General features: G+C 44.3%; 1 protein-coding gene across 1 annotated transcript; it reads right to left on the bottom strand.

Moving 5' to 3' along the window:
• Positions 1-2,967: 2,967 nt before the first annotated feature.
• LOC311062779 (E3 ubiquitin-protein ligase TRIM39-like) lies at positions 2,968-17,098 on the bottom strand. The gene is made up of 3 exons (XM_084081997.1): positions 16,367-17,098; positions 16,103-16,186; positions 2,968-4,017 (listed from the first exon to the last, which is right to left on the bottom strand). The coding sequence occupies exons 1-3, from the start codon at positions 17,021-17,023 to the stop codon at positions 3,385-3,387; spliced, it is 1,374 nt and encodes a 457-aa protein (XP_083938123.1). The 5' UTR covers positions 17,024-17,098; the 3' UTR covers positions 2,968-3,384.
• Between the last annotated feature and the right edge of the window lie 769 nt (positions 17,099-17,867).

Below are 17,867 nucleotides of genomic sequence, written 5' to 3'. Positions count from 1 at the left end.
CAGAACCCAGGACAAACTCATAGAGGTCAAACCTCTATGAGTTAGGGTTATGGTTATATTGTACAAACAAGAGTAAAGGAGTGTAAAACCCTACTCACTTTCAAAACTGCCCTAAAGAAACACCTTCAGGAAGCTGCAATTCGAAAATGGCCCCTGTCAAAGTCTTAACCTACGCCCCCCCTCCCCGAACTCTTCCTATTTTTTCTCTTGTACATATTTTTTTATTTTTTCATACCAGTAACCTGGATTGTATGACATTCTGTATAGTAGTGTATATCTGTCTGTCTCTTATATGTCATCATGATTTGTGTGCATGGGGATCTCATCTTAAACAAGCTCAGTGCTTAATGAGTCTTCCAGTTTAGTAGCCCTTGTATTGTGAATTTGTACTTCCATGTACTGTTGTTCTCATGTCTTACTAAATAAAGTTAATCAATTAATCAATCAATCAATCAATCAACAAACAGATGTAATGATAAATAGAAAATAAACTTCAAACAAACACATACCTCACTGGCTGCATACAACTGAAGAGGGAATGAGTCCAAGGTGTTCATGTACAAAACAACCACGTACAAACTGTAAATAAATGTCCATAACAAAGAATACAATATTCTCTTTTATACAAACAAACAAACCTCATCTAGTTCAAATGTAGAAAGTGCAACCACGAACAGGGTCCCCCTAAATACCTGACACCACATTATATTAGTTCTGGGCAGATTCAGAACATAAAAACTCTCCCCACACACACAGTGGCAACGAAACAAAAACACTTTCCAAGAAATAAATCATATACACTGTTAAACGAATCTGAAGATAAAATAAAATGAAACAAAAATCATGTCAGTTAAATGTAATGCTGGTCTGCCGCTGCTGGACATACACAATTATTTAGTCAGTGGTTTCAGGGGTAAAAGTTATATAATGTTTTAATAGCTTATCACTTATTTATTGTTTAATAAGCTGATTATTCAGTTCTCTGAAGAAAGGTTAGATGTAGGCAGTGATTTAGAACACTTTTGTTTTTGAATAAGAAACTTTGCATATAGGATAATGTAATTAATCAGTCTATTAGTGACACCTGTTTATATCCTGTCTGTACTATTTTTTGTTGTTGGCTTCTGATGGTTTGCGGTTTAGGGCAGGGGTCTTCATTTGGGGGTCCAAGCAGGACCCCCAGGGGTCATAACCACTTGAACCCTTGCATCCCTATTCTGGGGAGATTAACTTTAGCCAAAAATAGCAGATCTACAAGTTCACAACACCAGGCTTCGTGAGCTTGTAGATCGGCTATTTTCGGCAAAGAGGTGTGGTGTAGATGGAAGTATTGATGGTTTATTTAAGTGGTAAAATATCTGAAAAATACATATTAACATGAATCCAAAATACACTGATGATCGTGTTGTCAAACAATGAAACTATATGGAATCTATAAAAAAAGTTTAAACTATTCTAGAACATAATTGTATATAATATGTATTGGGGGTCCCTGCTTCATCTCTCTCTCTCAGCTAGGGGGTCCTTGGGCTGAAAAACGTTGAAGACCCCTGGTTTAGGGTGAATGACTTGTGGTTAAGAGCTCATGCAGCATGGATGCACCGCCACAAGGTGTCACTGTGGCACAAGTTCAGGCAGAACCATAATGACTATCAGGTTAAGTCTATGGTGTTCATAGAAGGCCTACTTGACCTTCGTTAATACAGTTTTGCATGAATAACTTAATTGTAATATTTCCATTGTTGTTGGATGTTAATATTTAATAATGGAATCACTGTAGGCCTAGTTAAGCAATGTTACTGCACTTTCCCCCAATAATGTTTTTTTTTCCTTTTATGACAAAGACATAGCACAAACAAAAAACACAAAAAGCTCAGCTCAGACATGTTACAAAACAAAGGACACATACAAGCTCCTCATACCAACACAGGAACACAAAGTACATCTTATACATGCTATATGTTTGGTGATTGACAATCTTGCATTACCATATAAGGCCATGAGAGATCTGAGACGATACAATAAAATAAAATAAAGAATAAATAAAGGAGGATCAGTGATCCTATCAATCAAGGTTGGCAGTGTGCACTGTGTGAAGTTGATAAAAAGACAGAAGTGTATTGAGTTAATGCTACTATAGATATTTACATTGGCTTGGTGGTGTTTTTTCTGCTTGCCCTGTAGAAGGTCTATGTTAGGCTAAAACACGTAAGCTTGATTTTAATTTGTTCAATGATGAACTACTAGACTTTCATTAGAGCATTAACATTTTTGGAGAGTTCCTATTTCTGTTTCCTTAAAGTACACACACACAAACCATATTAGTTTATTAATCTGCTACATTTTATCGTAATACTGTAATAGTAAAAGCAGTGAATGTACAACTCACTCACTCAGGAAATTCAAAGTAGAGTGGCATAGAAAAAACACATCCAAGGCAATGTGATCACGTTCAAATCTCTTTATTTATTAACAGTCAGGAACATGGACACATTTTGACTAAGAGAGTGTCAGAGTGTATAAAATTAAAGGCACGTGTGCAGTATTTAAAACAATTTAAGGTCTCTAAAATAAATACTAGCAACTGTCCACTAATAGAACTCTAAACTGACAGTAGAATCAATACACAGGCACAAACAAATGTAACATCATACTTGAACTGGAAACAGAGGAAAACAATAAATCTGAGTATTCACTTAAACATAAATGACCAACACCAGTAAGTGTTCAGTAGAAACAACTTTTCCATGGGGCTCTACAATGATCTATGATACTAAACCCTTTTCACTTCAAAGACCACCAGTTTAATGTGCATTAGGCAACAGACCACCCAACACTGTAAATCCTTAGTTTATTTTAACTCAGAGTGTTCAAAATACAAATGTATCCATTTGTTTAGAAACAGTGATCCAAACAACAGTAGAGAATGAATACCCATCAAGGAAGTAGCTAAAATAATAATTTTAGTAGTAATTTGTATACAGTGTGTCAATGAATAAACACAAGGAACATGTTTTTATATATGATTGAAAGTCTGATTAATGACTTAAGCTGTATTTTGTCCGACAACAGTGTCACCGTATAGCCGATCTAGAGGTTCTTGTGTCATATATAATTGTGAGTTGGTATATCTGCTATTTTTGAAAGTCAATTATTTTATTAAAATAAGTGATCTTTTATAATCAATTTAATCGATTAGTTTAACCGTTACATCCCTAAACCAGTGCAACACTCCCCTCATTCTCCAAATGTAACCATCATCACTAACCAACTTTAACATTCTCATGCCATTATGAGCATATAATAATCTGCCATTATTATTAGACCACATGACAATCATTTAGATTCTCAAAATTAAGTCATGTCTCATCATCATCATCATGTCTAACTATGTTGTACCAGAGTTACATTGACCTTCCTTGGTGAAATCTTCAGAGGGAGAGACTTAGTGAAAAAGTATGGATAGAGCGTGTCAGTGAAAGTGTGTGTGAAGGTGTGGATGTGTGTTTTAGTATCAGGATCAGAGAATGACAGCTTTCCTTCATTCCAGTCCAGCTGCACTCTGATCCTCTGAGGTTTCTGCTCCACTGAGAGAAGAGTGACTGGCTCTGATAACATTTTGCCTGCTTTGTATTTACCTTCATTTAACATTATACACCCATATTGACCCAGATCTTTTCCCTTTCTCTGAAAAGACTCTGCTAACACACCCAGTGCCCACACTGGATTGTCTCCAACCTCAACATCCCAGCTGTGGGTCCCTGAGTTAAAGCCCTCAGAACCCAGGACAAAGGGAACAGGGTCAAACCTCTCTGGGTTGTCAGGAAGCTGCCGTCTTTCTCCACGTCTCATACTGGTCAGATCATCAGACAGGATGAGTCTTCGATGGGCAGAGTTGGGGTCCAGAATGACAGGAGTGTAGGAGACAATGTCCTTCATCTTGTCCCAGACTCTGAAGGTCAGGTTGCTCAGGTGTTTGGCCACGTTCATCAGTGGTCCTGAGACCAGCTGTGGATCCTGCAGTGTGAACTGGACTCTTTCCATTGTGGTCTTGTAGTTCTCAGGCATGCAAACAGGCCAATGGTGAAAAAGGTGACAAGTTTTTTAGGGGTACCAAACACGTTTTTAGGGGTACAAAACCCTTCGTGGTGCCCGGTGCTTGAACCCGGTTTGGTGCCCCCCGCCACCGCTTTGTCAACGGGGGGTATTATAATGTGACTCTTTACCTCCCCCTACAGGCTGGTATTATAATGTGACTCTCTACCTCCCCCTACAGGCTGGTATTATAATGTTGCTCTCTACCTCCCCCTACGGGCTGGTATTATAATGTTACTCTCTACCTCCCCTACAGGCTAGTATTATAATGTTACTCTCTACCTCCCCCTACAGTCTCTACCTCCCCCTACAGGATGGTATTATAATGTTACTCTCTACCTCCCCCTACAGGATGGTATTATAATGTTACTCTCTACCTCCCCCTACAGGATGGTATTATAATGTTACTCTCTACCTCCCCCTACAGGCTGGTATTATAATGTTACTCTCTACCTCCCCCTACAGGCTAGTATTATAATGTTACTCTCTACCTCCCCTACAGGCTGGTATTATAATGTTACTCTCTACCTCCCCTACAGGCTGGTATTATAATGTTACTCTCTACCTCCCCTACAGGCTGGTATTATAATGTTACTCTCCACCTCCCCCTACAGGCTGGTATTATAATGTGACTCTCTACCTCCCCCTACAGGCTGGTATTATAATGTGACTCTCTACCTCCCCTTACAGGCTGGTATTATAATGTGACTCTCTACCTCCCCTACAGGCTGGTATTATAATGTTACTCTCTACCTCCCCCTACAGGCTGGTATTATAATATGTTACTCTCTACCTCCCCTACAGGCTGGTATTATAATGTGACTCTCTACCTCCCCTACAGGCTAGTATTATAATGTTACTCTCTACCTCCCCTTACAGGCTGGTATTATAATGTGACTCTCTACCTCCCCTACAGGCTAGTATTATAATGTTACTCTCTACCTCCCCTACAGGCTGGTATTATAATGTTACTCTCTACCTCCCCCTACAGGCTGGTATTATAATATGTTACTCTCTACCTCCCCTACAGGCTGGTATTATAATGTGACTCTCTACCTCCCCTACAGGCTAGTATTATAATGTTACTCTCTACCTCCCCTTACAGGCTGGTATTATAATGTGACTCTCTACCTCCCCTACAGGCTAGTATTATAATGTTACTCTCTACCTCCCCTACAGGCTAGTATTATAATGTGACTCTCTACCTCCCCTACAGGCTAGTATTATAATGTGACTCTCTACCTCCCCTTACAGGCTGGTATTATAATGTGACTCTCTACCTCCCCTACAGGCTAGTATTATAATGTTACTCTCTACCTCCCCTACAGGCTGGTATTATAATTAGGGCCGGGACTTTATCGCGTTGATTTCGATCAATTACAAAAAAATGATCGCGTTAAAAAAATTAACGCATTTTAATCGCGCCTATTTTTTCACCGCGGAACGTTTCTCACTGGACGAGTTTCACACGGACCTATTGTCCAGCGCACCAGGTTGGTGCGCTGGTATTATCGGTCCGCCTGAGAAGCTGTCTGAGAAGTGAGAACGACGTCGTTCTCACAACAACAGAGCAGCCACTGAATGAAGACGTGCCGCATAGCCTGCTTGATAATGTTGGCTGGGCAAATCAGCATCTGTAATGGATGCCGCCCCCCACGCGCGCGTTTGTCCCGTTGGGGGGGGGGGGGGGGGGGGGGGTTGCACGATGCGGTGCGGGTCACATGCGCGCGATTTTTTTAAATAATTAATTAAACGACTATAAAACAACTAACCACAACACACTCTACCAGCCTCCAATGGTGGAAAATAGCAGATCTACAAGCTCACAATGCCTTGTGCGTGTAGATCTGCTATTTTCACATGGTTACTGTATGTTTTATAATATTAATCGAAATCTACAAAGTAACTTGTAACTAAAGTTTTAAAATAAGTTTAAAAGTAAAATATTTGCCTCTGAGATATAGTGGAGTTACTGGAGTAGAAGTAAAAGTATAAAAAAATTGGAAATAGGCGTATTCGAGAGTCAAGTGCAAATACCTCAAAATTGTACTTAAGTACAGTTCTTGAGTACATGTACTTAAAGACGTTTACCAAAATCCATTTGAAAACATTTTTTTTCATTGATCTCAGGTCAAATATTGATGTGCGATTAAAATGCGATTAATTTAGATTAATTAATTACAAAGCCTCTAATTAATTAGATTATTTTTTTTAATCGAGTCCCAGCCCTAATTATAATGTTACTCTCTACCTCCCCTTACAGGCTAGTATTATAATGTTACTCTCTACCTCCCCTACAGGCTGGTATTATAATGTTACTCTCTACCTCCCCTACAGGCTGGTATTATAATGTTACTCTCTACCTCCCCTACAGGCTGGTATTATAATGTTACTCTCCACCTCCCCCTACAGGCTGGTATTATAATGTGACTCTCTACCTCCCCCTACAGGCTGGTATTATAATGTGACTCTCTACCTCCCCTTACAGGCTGGTATTATAATGTGACTCTCTACCTCCCCTACAGGCTGGTATTATAATGTTACTCTCTACCTCCCCCTACAGGCTGGTATTATAATATGTTACTCTCTACCTCCCCTACAGGCTGGTATTATAATGTTACTCTCTACCTCCCCCTACAGGCTGGTATTATAATGTTACTCTCTACCTCCCCTACAGGCTGGTATTATAATGTTACTCTCTACCTCCCCCTACAGGCTGGTATTATAATATGTTACTCTCTACCTCCCCTACAGGCTGGTAGGGCCTGTAAAAGGCCAATCAAAAAGAAGGCCATCAAATAAAACGATGATTGACCTTAAATATAGTAAACATCCATCATTTACACCTAGCTGTGAAATTGGGAAGCACCTGGGGAAACTATAAAACATTCATTTACACAACAAACTGTTTTTTGCCGGTCAAAGTAAGATCTACACGTCAGGTAGAATGACTGTATCAAAGCTAATTTACCCAGATCAAAAAATGTATATCATACATGTTGGTGATTTGCCAATGGATAAAACCATGTGAATAATTTAGCAAAGACATTGTCTGAAGAATTATTCTAGCCAATGTGTCTAAAATGGTGGCTGTGGGGTAAAATTAACCAAATACCCCAGGGTAATTGAGCTGAATATCCTAATATTAATCACTATTCATATTTTATATTATTTCTTTGCTACTCAAATTATAATGGATGACATTTAATTTGGATGAATATCTCATTTAAGATAAGTTTGCAATATTATTATAATAATTGCAAATATTAAAAGGTTCAGAATAACAAAACTTTATGTAAGTAGCATTGTATTGTTTAAAAAAAACGTTAAGATAATAAATAAGACTATTTGCAAGGGAAATGTGTTATTCAATTATTTTTGATAAGTGAAAACATTATTTGTTCAAGTTGTTCAAGTTTAAACTTTTAAAAACTTTTTAGAAGTTGTATTTTTTAAATATTGTTTTTGTCATAGATGCTTACTCATAATTTCGATTGATAGAAGACATCCTGAAATAAGGTTAAGTGAAAAGTGGCTCAACTTATCCCATTCTCCCCTAGCTGAGGGGGCTGTTAAATAACAACATTAAATCTACACCGTTTCAAAATCAAAGAATACAGTAAAGGTTTGGCAAAGCCTCGCTGAGCGCGCGTGTACGACACGTATGAGCACACGCGCGCGAGCACGCACGTGTGACGGTGGCCAGGTTGTCACATGTAACTTGCCACTTCTTTTTAGAATGCTGACACTCTTTACTTTGTCTCAATAATAAATAAATAACAATACACATTAAACTCACAACAATAAAATATCAGTTGCACGGTAAAGTGCGGGGTGCGTAATTACTGTGAGAATAATACTGTTTGTTAGGTACTGCAAGACTACGCCACCTTTTTATTTAAGAGGTAGGGTCCTCTGTAACACTCTTTCTTAGGCTATTCACAGGTTCGAGTTTACCCAGGTAAGTACAATACTTTTAAATGAGAACAACACTTCAACACATATCCCTTGGAGAAAGCTGGACGGAAACAGGTTTGTATAAAAAGGTAATCTATTTTATTAAGCTAATACAGTGGCGTCTATAAGCCATAAAATATTGAAAAGCATAAACAAAATATAACACTAATTCTAAAACCTCAACCTCCTAATGCGCCCACTAACTAACTAAAATACAGGAATACAGACAATCACCAAACACTAAAAACAGACAGGGCTTGTGCAAACTATAGCAAATAAATAATGAATTTAGCGTTAAAGTGCCAACTATTACTGAAGCAGTAAAGTGCCAAGTGCCAATTCAATTGCTATATGTCATATACTCATCACGGTTCAATGCAAAAGGTGGGAATGTCCTTATATGGGGTTTAACTGGAGCGGGGGTTTAGGCCAGGAATCACTGTCTCTTCTTGTCTTCGTGCGTATTGCCTGCAATCATAGAAACTAGAACCAGTTCATCTGTTCAGGTATATTTCACATATGAGGTTTAGGACCGTGGGTTTATAAAGGTAACGTTGCATAGAAGGACACTTACTCGCCCGCCAGACTGTACGTCTGGCTTTGAGGGTGTGAAGCGCGCAACGTTATCGCCACTGGACCTCTCCTCCGTTCCTTGGTTCGTCTGTCTGTCCTCCCCGTCTCTGCTGCTACTGCGCCGTCTGCTCACCGTCCGCTGCTGGTGGCTTGGTACGTGCCGCGATCACTGTATTCCCCACCTCTGCTCCGTGGTATGTCTGCTCCTCCTGTGCACAACCGTCCCTTCTGGCTGTCACTTCCACACTGCCCTGTATGCCTGTCTCTCTGCTGTCCAAGTGGCTCGCGCTCACTTTTGAATAAGGTGGGCCACACCCTACTCCGCCCTCATTCGCTCTGCCACCAGCGTGACCTGGGGACATTGGCCGTCCGCTGTCACAAGGCCAATGTCACACAGCCTATAGGGGAGTCCAATGTCAAGTGGCTCGGGGACCGGGGGGAAATACATTGTCAACCATAAAACATGCAGTGCAGAAATATAGTTAAGAGAATGATGTTTTTAAGTGCGTAATACAGGTTTTTCATCATCAATAAAAAATGTTACAATTTGGTTTCACCCCCCTGCTTTGACCCTGTCACATCCCCCCCCACTTTTCCGTTGCCAGTCCCTGCAACTGTCCCTAATCATGTCCATACCTCTGGGGTGGCTGGCCTATATTTGCTCTTCCCGAGCGCCGTGGCTCATCTGGTGCTCTCGGGACGGAGAGAAACCCATAATACTGCGGCGTTGTTGCTTCTACCTGCTCGGGCTGCACTACAGCTGGGGGGTCCTCGTGGGGCGACCTGGGGGCTACACACACTTTCAACGCATTTCTATGTATGGTCTTTTCTCGCCCCCCCTTCTCGGGTCTGACTCGGTACACCAACCCCGTAGCTCCCACCGGTTCCATCACTGCGTAAGGCTCGGGGTCCCACCACGTACTCAATTTCCCCTGGCCACCTCTCTTCCTATTTCGAATCCACACTCTCTCTCCTGGTAATAGGGGTGTAATACCGGCCCTACGGTCATAAACCTGCTTTCTCCTCTTGGCCGTTTCTCCCATCCTCTCCCCTGCGGTCCTATAAGCTGTCGCCATTCTCTGTTGGTGGTCCTGTACCCAGCCACCCACTCCCATGCGCTCTTGCGCTGACTGCACTCCTAACTGGACATCTATAGGGCGCCTCAAATGTCGGCCAAACATTAAGTAGGCGGGGGCATAACCCGTAGCACTATGGATCGTGTTGTTATAAGCATGAACTAACTCGGGTAAGTGCTCATTCCATCTTCCTTGTTTATCAGTGTCTAGTGATCGCAACATGTTCAGTAATGTCTGATTAAATCGTTCCACTCCACCGTTCCCAGCCGGGTGGTACGGAGTGGTGCGACTTTTTGCAATACCATAAGTCTGACATAAATGGTGCATTAACTCGGACTCGAAGTTGGGGCCTCGATCTGAGTGGAACCGGGCCGGACAGCCGAACGGCTGGATAATATGCGTCCATAACGCACGGACAGTGGTGTGCGCAGTCTGGTCTCGGGTGGCAATAGCCCAACTATAACGGGTGAATAAGTCAGTAGCTACCAGAATGTTTTGCCACGCATCAGCAGGCCTACCTAATGTGAGGAAATCAATGGCTATTACTTCTAGTGGATATGAGACTTCAAAGGGTTGTAAGGGGGCCCGAGGCTCTGACCTGTTCCTCTGCAGGCTGCAGGCGACACAACCCTGTTGTAACTGACGCACCGCTCCCTCCATGCCTGGCCAATAGAACCGACGTCGCAGCTGGGCCAAGGTCCTCTCCAACCCAGCATGCGCCGCGGCCGTGTGGATTCCTCTCCATACCTCCTCTCTGCGTGAACCTGGACAAATGATCTGTGAGTATTGTTCTTTGGTATAAGGATCGGTCACCTTCCTATATAACACATGATTTCGTATAATCAGTTTGTTCCACTGGCGTAACAGTTGCCGCGCTCCCCGAGTCCAATTCTTCCTCTCCACCATATTAGGGGCTCTCCCCCGTTCCACGCACCTCTTCACCACCTGCACATCTGGATCCCGATCCTGCGTCTCTCTCCACTCATCCTCCCGGGCTGCTGGCGTCGATTGTACAGCCGCCACATCTACAGGCTGCACTGGGAACCGCGATAGGGCATCAGCGTTGGCGTTGTTTTTGCCCGGTCGATACTTGATGTCGAAAGTAAACGACGCAAGTTGAGCAGCCCACCGTTGTTCCACAGCTCCCAATCTAGCCGTTTGGAGATGCGCAACAGGGTTATTGTCCGTGAATATTGTGAATCGAGCGCCAGTGAGATAATCTTTAAACTTCTCGGTCACGGCCCATTTAAGGGCCAAAAGCTCCAATTTGAACGAGCTATAATTTGCGTCATTCTGCTCGGTCGGGTGGAGACTGCGGCTTGCATAAGCTATTACACGTTCGTGACCGTCTTGGACCTGGGCTAGAACCGCTCCCAACCCACGGCCACTCGCATCAGTGTAAACCACAAAAGGCTGTGTATAATCCGCATACGCTAACACCGGGGCTTGTGTGAGGGCACTCTTTAACGCATCAAACGCCCGCTGGCACTCCGAAGTCCACTCGACTTTACACTGGTGGGATTTTACGTCATTTGGGATTCCTATCAATAAGTTGTTTAAGGGTCGTGCTATAGCAGCAAAAGAGGACACGAAACGCCTATAGTAACCCGCTAGACCTAGAAACGCGCGGACCTCGCGGACCGTTGAGGGTGGTGTCCAGTCCCGCACTGCCACCACTTTCTCCGGATCGGGCCGCACTCCCTCTTTGTCCACGACATGGCCCAGAAATTGCACTTCCCTCCGCAGAAGTTTGCATTTGTCTAACCGCAGCTTCAGTCCATGTCTCCACAGGCGTTGGAAGACGAGCTCGAGGTGCTGTAGATGAGAGGAGAAGTCAGGTGAATATACTATAATGTCATCAAGATATACCAGCAAGGATTCTGTCACCTGACCACTCAGACACTGCTGCATCAGCCTCTGGAACGTCGCGGGCGCATTACAAAGCCCGAACGGCATGCGTTGAAACTCGAACAGGCCCAGCGGGGTCGTAAAGGCGGTCTTCTCCCGGTCCCGGGGATCCATTCCTACTTGCCAATACCCGCTGGCCAGGTCTAACGTGGAGAACCATTGCGCCTTCGTCAGGCTGGTGAGCGTCTCTTCTATCCTGGGTAGGGGGAAGGCGTCCTTGTGCGTCACGGCGTTAAGTTTCCTGTAGTCGACGCAGAACCTCCAGCTGCCATCTTTCTTCTTGACCAGTACGATAGGTGCCGCCCACGGACTGCAACTCTCCTTGATGACTCCCTTCTCCAGCATCTCATTCAGGAGGGTCTTCATCTCCCGGTACATGGAGGGCGGCAACGGCCGGTGTCGCTCTCGTATGGGTGCCGCGTCTCCGGTCGGTATCTGGTGTTGCACGACGTCCGTCCGTCCGAAATCCTCGTCATGGATGGCGAACACCTTCTTCCACCGACACAACATCTCGTGTAACTCTCTCTTCTGCGCCTCCGGCAGGTCATCACGCTCCGTCAACACTTCCATCTCTTCGGGCAGGGTCTTCAGTGGTCCATCATCTTCCACACTGATTACGGCCACTTCCACCTCTCCGTCGGTCCCCAGGGACAGGCTCAGGTCCCTGCCGCCTCGGACATCCGCTTCTTCCACCGGGTACAGCCTCCCCAGCTTCTGGTGGCGGTCCAGGACCAGACTATATGCGTGTGGGTTGCACACTCGTATGGGAACACGTCCGTGGCGCACCGTGACGAGGGCACGGGCCACTCCCAAATCTTTTCCATCCGGCAAGGCTTCCATCAAGGCCTCGTAGTCCGCTCCATTTGGTCCTCTCCAAGCGCGGCCCCAGATCATCACTTCACTCTGCGCGGGGATTCGAATCTTCCGCCGGCCGACCGGCCACACATAACCGATGGACCCATCTTCGTTCGTCACTGCCTCCACCCTCCTACAGGTGGCGAATGCGTCCTTCCACAGCGTCCTTCCCTGCTGACATGGAAACACAGGCCTCCCAGGCCATTTAAAGAGGGCATGCCATACAGCGTTCACGACATTCATCCCAATAATCAGCGGTTGAGTACAATGTTCATCTTTCACGATTACAACTCCTCTCCCTGGGATCTTCATTCCCTCCAGCTCTAGGTCCAATATGGCATAGCCAGTGTACGGTAAGTCAAGACCATTAGCGGCGCGTAATTTAAAAACAAGGGGCCCATTTCCCAACGTTAGGTGTGAGAATTTTTCCTCAAATAAGCTTTGCTGCATTAATGTGACTTGTGACCCAGTATCCAGTAACCCCCTTAAGTGGACTCCTCCCATAGTGATCCCAATAGTCGGACAGTCCCCAATAAACACTTCATTAGCCCTTGATCTGGCGAGTGCGCGCTGCACCCCTGTCTCCCGGACCTCGGCGACAGGGCGTACTAGTTTAAATGATTGGGGTCAGATTTACAAAAGCGAGCAATGTGCCCAGACTGCCTACAGCTCCTACAGATCGGCCTACCTCCCTCATCCCACTCGTTGCGTTGGTACGGCTCCCGGCGTCGTTCAGATGGAGGCGAACCGCGAGGTCGTGTATCGGTGGTGTTGGGTCGAAGGAGCGGTCTGATCTCTTTCATGAGCTCCTGCGTAAACCCCTGCATTTGCGATTTGACGTCTTCCATAATCTCCTGTTTCAGTTTCTCTCTCCATTCAGATTCCTGTGAGGGTGTTGGGATAGAGACAGGTTTAACAGCATGGCACAAGATTTCAGCAGTCCCTTCTCTTCTATGTTCAGTGTCTAGTAGGAAGGCCTCATTTTTTAGGGCGGCGAAGTCTTCTGTGGGGTTTCGACGGGCATATATTCTTAAGGCTTGACCCAGAGGGCCTTCAGACAGTCCTACAAGTAACTGCTCTCGCAGAATGGCATCGGAGGGAGCGGTGTCTGGGTCGAGCCGCCGCAGCCCGCAGAACAACTCTCTAAGCCTCAAAATATAAGCCTGCACACTTTCGCCTGCGCGTTGCGCACAGCCATAGAACAAGGCACGAGCTTGGGAAGCAGAAACAGATGTTTTATACAACGTGTCTAAACATTTAAAGACTTTGGCCACTGTATTGCGATCTTCCTTGTCAATTACACTAATTTGTCGCTTAGCTTCCTCAGTAAGGGTCTGTACTACAAAAGCAACTTTTTTGTCCTCTGTTAAATCCTGAGTGCCCAATAATCCTTTAATCTGTTCTCTCCATTCCCTGTATTTCTCCTCACCTTCTATGCCCGAAAACTTAGGTAGCCACGGTGCCCCTGGATACACTGGCATCATCATCATTACTTTCTTGATTCAACCAAACAAAACAAAACAAAAAGCAGCAAAACAGCAAAATTTCAATACAGTTTCTCTTAGGGATTTTGTGTTGTTCTCTACCCAGTCCTGCCGCGCTACGCCAAATATGTGACGGTGGCCAGGTTGTCACATGTAACTTGCCACTTCTTTTTAGAATGCTGACACTCTTTACTTTGTCTCAATAATAAATAAATAACAATACACATTAAACTCACAACAATAAAATATCAGTTGCACGGTAAAGTGCGGGGTGCGTAATTACTGTGAGAATAATACTGTTTGTTAGGTACTGCAAGACTACGCCACCTTTTTATTTAAGAGGTAGGGTCCTCTGTAACACTCTTTCTTAGGCTATTCACAGGTTCGAGTTTACCCAGGTAAGTACAATACTTTTAAATGAGAACAACACTTCAACACATATCCCTTGGAGAAAGCTGGACGGAAACAGGTTTGTATAAAAAGGTAATCTATTTTATTAAGCTAATACAGTGGCGTCTATAAGCCATAAAATATTGAAAAGCATAAACAAAATATAACACTAATTCTAAAACCTCAACCTCCTAATGCGCCCACTAACTAACTAAAATACAGGAATACAGACAATCACCAAACACTAAAAACAGACAGGGCTTGTGCAAACTATAGCAAATAAATAATGAATTTAGCGTTAAAGTGCCAACTATTACTGAAGCAGTAAAGTGCCAAGTGCCAATTCAATTGCTATATGTCATATACTCATCACGGTTCAATGCAAAAGGTGGGAATGTCCTTATATGGGGTTTAACTGGAGCGGGGGTTTAGGCCAGGAATCACTGTCTCTTCTTGTCTTCGTGCGTATTGCCTGCAATCATAGAAACTAGAACCAGTTCATCTGTTCAGGTATATTTCACATATGAGGTTTAGGACCGTGGGTTTATAAAGGTAACGTTGCATAGAAGGACACTTACTCGCCCGCCAGACTGTACGTCTGGCTTTGAGGGTGTGAAGCGCGCAACGTTATCGCCACTGGACCTCTCCTCCGTTCCTTGGTTCGTCTGTCTGTCCTCCCCGTCTCTGCTGCTACTGCGCCGTCTGCTCACCGTCCGCTGCTGGTGGCTTGGTACGTGCCGCGATCACTGTATTCCCCACCTCTGCTCCGTGGTATGTCTGCTCCTCCTGTGCACAACCGTCCCTTCTGGCTGTCACTTCCACACTGCCCTGTATGCCTGTCTCTCTGCTGTCCAAGTGGCTCGCGCTCACTTTTGAATAAGGTGGGCCACACCCTACTCCGCCCTCATTCGCTCTGCCACCAGCGTGACCTGGGGACATTGGCCGTCCGCTGTCACAAGGCCAATGTCACACAGCCTATAGGGGAGTCCAATGTCAAGTGGCTCGGGGACCGGGGGGAAATACATTGTCAACCATAAAACATGCAGTGCAGAAATATAGTTAAGAGAATGATGTTTTTAAGTGCGTAATACAGGTTTTTCATCATCAATAAAAAATGTTACAATTTGGTTTCACCCCCCTGCTTTGACCCTGTCACACACGCACGCACACACACACACACACACACACACACACACACACACACACACACATAAGTTTGTAGCTGCACACACAGACACGACGTAAAATAACAACACACTCACCACTGCAACGGAATGGATGGTCTAAAGAACGGTATTAGTCCACAGTGCATGGTTTTCACGTTGTTAAAACGTTTAGCGGAGTGACTCATAAACTTTTTATCGATTCAAACATCTTCCACAACACCGTCCGCAACGAACCATAACAATGGCCCCTAGCCCAGCTGAGCTAATGCAGCTGTTTCGTCAGCTAACGCAGGCTGCAGCTACAACTTCCTGAAGCGGGTTTTCAAAATAAAACTACCGCTGATTAGTATCATGTATCATGATTAGTCAACTGAAGCTTTATTTTGGCGTTCGTCCACAAAAACCTCCTTCCTATATCCAACCTTTGCCAGTCTATATATGTGACTGGCACAGCCTTTACAATCGACACGACACCCCCCCCACCCCCCCACACATTTTCTCAACGGATCTGCACGATTCACACAAATGACCTATTTGGATTCAAAACGGCGAATTTCGCCGAAAAGTGACACTTTTGCATGCATGAGTTCTGCAGGAATGAGACGTGTTCAGCTCTCAGCTCCTCCTCTATGGCTCTGATGTTGTTTGAAAGGGTTAATATGTCTCTGTTCAGACCCTCACCCTGCGTTTTAACAGCGGGCAACTCCGGGCGATGCCGGGCGATATCGCCCAAAAAGATAAAGAAAATCCATCTTTCATCGCCCCCCCGCCCACTTCGCCCAATCGCCGGCTCTCATAGACTTTCATTATATTTTTGGGCGACGTCGCCCAGAGTTGCCCGCTGTTAAAACGCAGGGTCAGTCTTCTCCTTCATCATCTGACTCTTCTGCTGCTCCTCCTCCCTCAGTGCAGTGATGCTGGCCTCCTCTTCCTCTTGTAGAAACTGATGCATCTTCTTAAACTGGTCTTTAATCTGCCTCTCTGTGTGTCGGGCCTGGACCTTAATGTGTTCTGCTGTTTGGTCACAGGTTGCTTTAACTTTAATAAAGACCTCCAGTTTCTCCTGTAAAGGCTTCAGTGATTTCTGGACTTCCTTCTTGTGATCCAGAGCAGCTTCATCGATGGGTCTGAAACTGTGGTTGGTGTGTTTTTCTGAATGAAGACACACAACACACACTGGCTGTTGACATTCCTGACAGAAGAGTTTGAGTTTCTCAGCGTGCAGACTGCAGAGATCCTCAGACCCTGATGAAGTTCTCTGACGTTTTGAAGCTCTCTGATGTCTCTCCTGTATGAAGGCCTCACACAGGTTCTTCAGAGCCAGGTTACGGGGTGGATGATCCGTTGGATGTATTTCCTTACACACTGGACATTCATGTATTCTCTTCTCTCTCCACCAATTCTGAAGACATTCTTTACAGAAGCTGTGGCTGCATGACAGGAGAACAGGATCTTTAAAGATGTCACGACACACAGGACAGGAATAATCCTCTTCTGGAAGAGACGAGTTGGAGGCCATTTTGTCTCAGAGTGAAGCTACAAACACTGCTCAATACTTCAGCTGACAGAGTCAGCAGCAGGTTCCAGTGGTCTGGGTCAGTATTCCCTCCTGTAGCTGATGTGAAGACAGTCACCTCCTCACTGGAAGTTGTGTTTGAACTGAATGTCAATCGTATCGTCTCAGATGAGTCTGGCAGGGAGCGGAGCTTCGACACACACCACCACAGACCTGTTGCAAAGTACACGCACACACAAATTCACCATTAATCTAATACACACACAACGTATAAGCCACACATATTTAATTGACTTAATGAGATCAAAGTCAAGTTGATTTCCTATACAATTAGTATAGACAGGTAACAATAGAGGGGGAGGGAGGGAGAGAGCCTAATTAAAGGAGCTACACCATGAATTTAAAAAATAATAATAATATTTGATATCATATTGTTTATGTCCCTCAAACGTTTTTCAAAAGGTTTGAGCCTAAATCAAGCCTCAGATATACTCATTCCAACTAACTTCTCTCTGGCTTATAAAGCACTTTCACCTGCAATACCACATTGTCCTGTTTGGCACGGGGCGCTATTGAGCCAGTTTGTATGCATGTTATGTCCTGGTTCTGTGTGGAAAAAGTAAAAAAAAAAAAAGAAAAAAATAAGAAAAAAATTAAAAATGAAAAAAAAAAAATGGATTTTTTTTGTGTGGTTAGAACTGAAAAACGGGAGGAATTGTTCCCAGACGTGACGTAGGGTGGGGGAACAAATCTGACGGACTGTTTTCAGACCAATTTACATAAAAACCACAGATAGCCTATGAAAGCCTGCATGCTCGAAGTCGGGTATTTGTTGGAACAGAAGAGA

Source organism: Gymnoscopelus microlampas (genome assembly GCF_963454915.1).
Source record: "Gymnoscopelus microlampas genome assembly, chromosome: 16".
NCBI classification, from domain to species: Eukaryota; Metazoa; Chordata; class Actinopteri; order Myctophiformes; family Myctophidae; genus Gymnoscopelus; species Gymnoscopelus microlampas.
Note: the sequence above shows the minus strand (reverse complement) of the source record. Positions and strands in the feature narration are given on the sequence as shown.

What these genes read in the sequence shown, in the direction of transcription:
- LOC311062779 (XM_084081997.1), bottom strand. Translation starts at nt 17,023, where the DNA reads ATGGCCTCCAACTCGTCTCTTCCAGAAGAGGATTATTCCTGTCCTGTG. An exon ending in GTCAGATGATGAAGGAGAAG is followed by an intron (nt 16,187 to 16,366) that starts ACTGACCCTGCG and finishes GTTAAAACGCAG; the next exon opens with GGTGAGGGTCTGAACAGAGA. An exon ending in TGAGAGCTGAACACGTCTCA is followed by an intron (nt 4,018 to 16,102) that starts TTCCTGCAGAAC and finishes TTCACACTGCAG; the next exon opens with GATCCACAGCTGGTCTCAGG.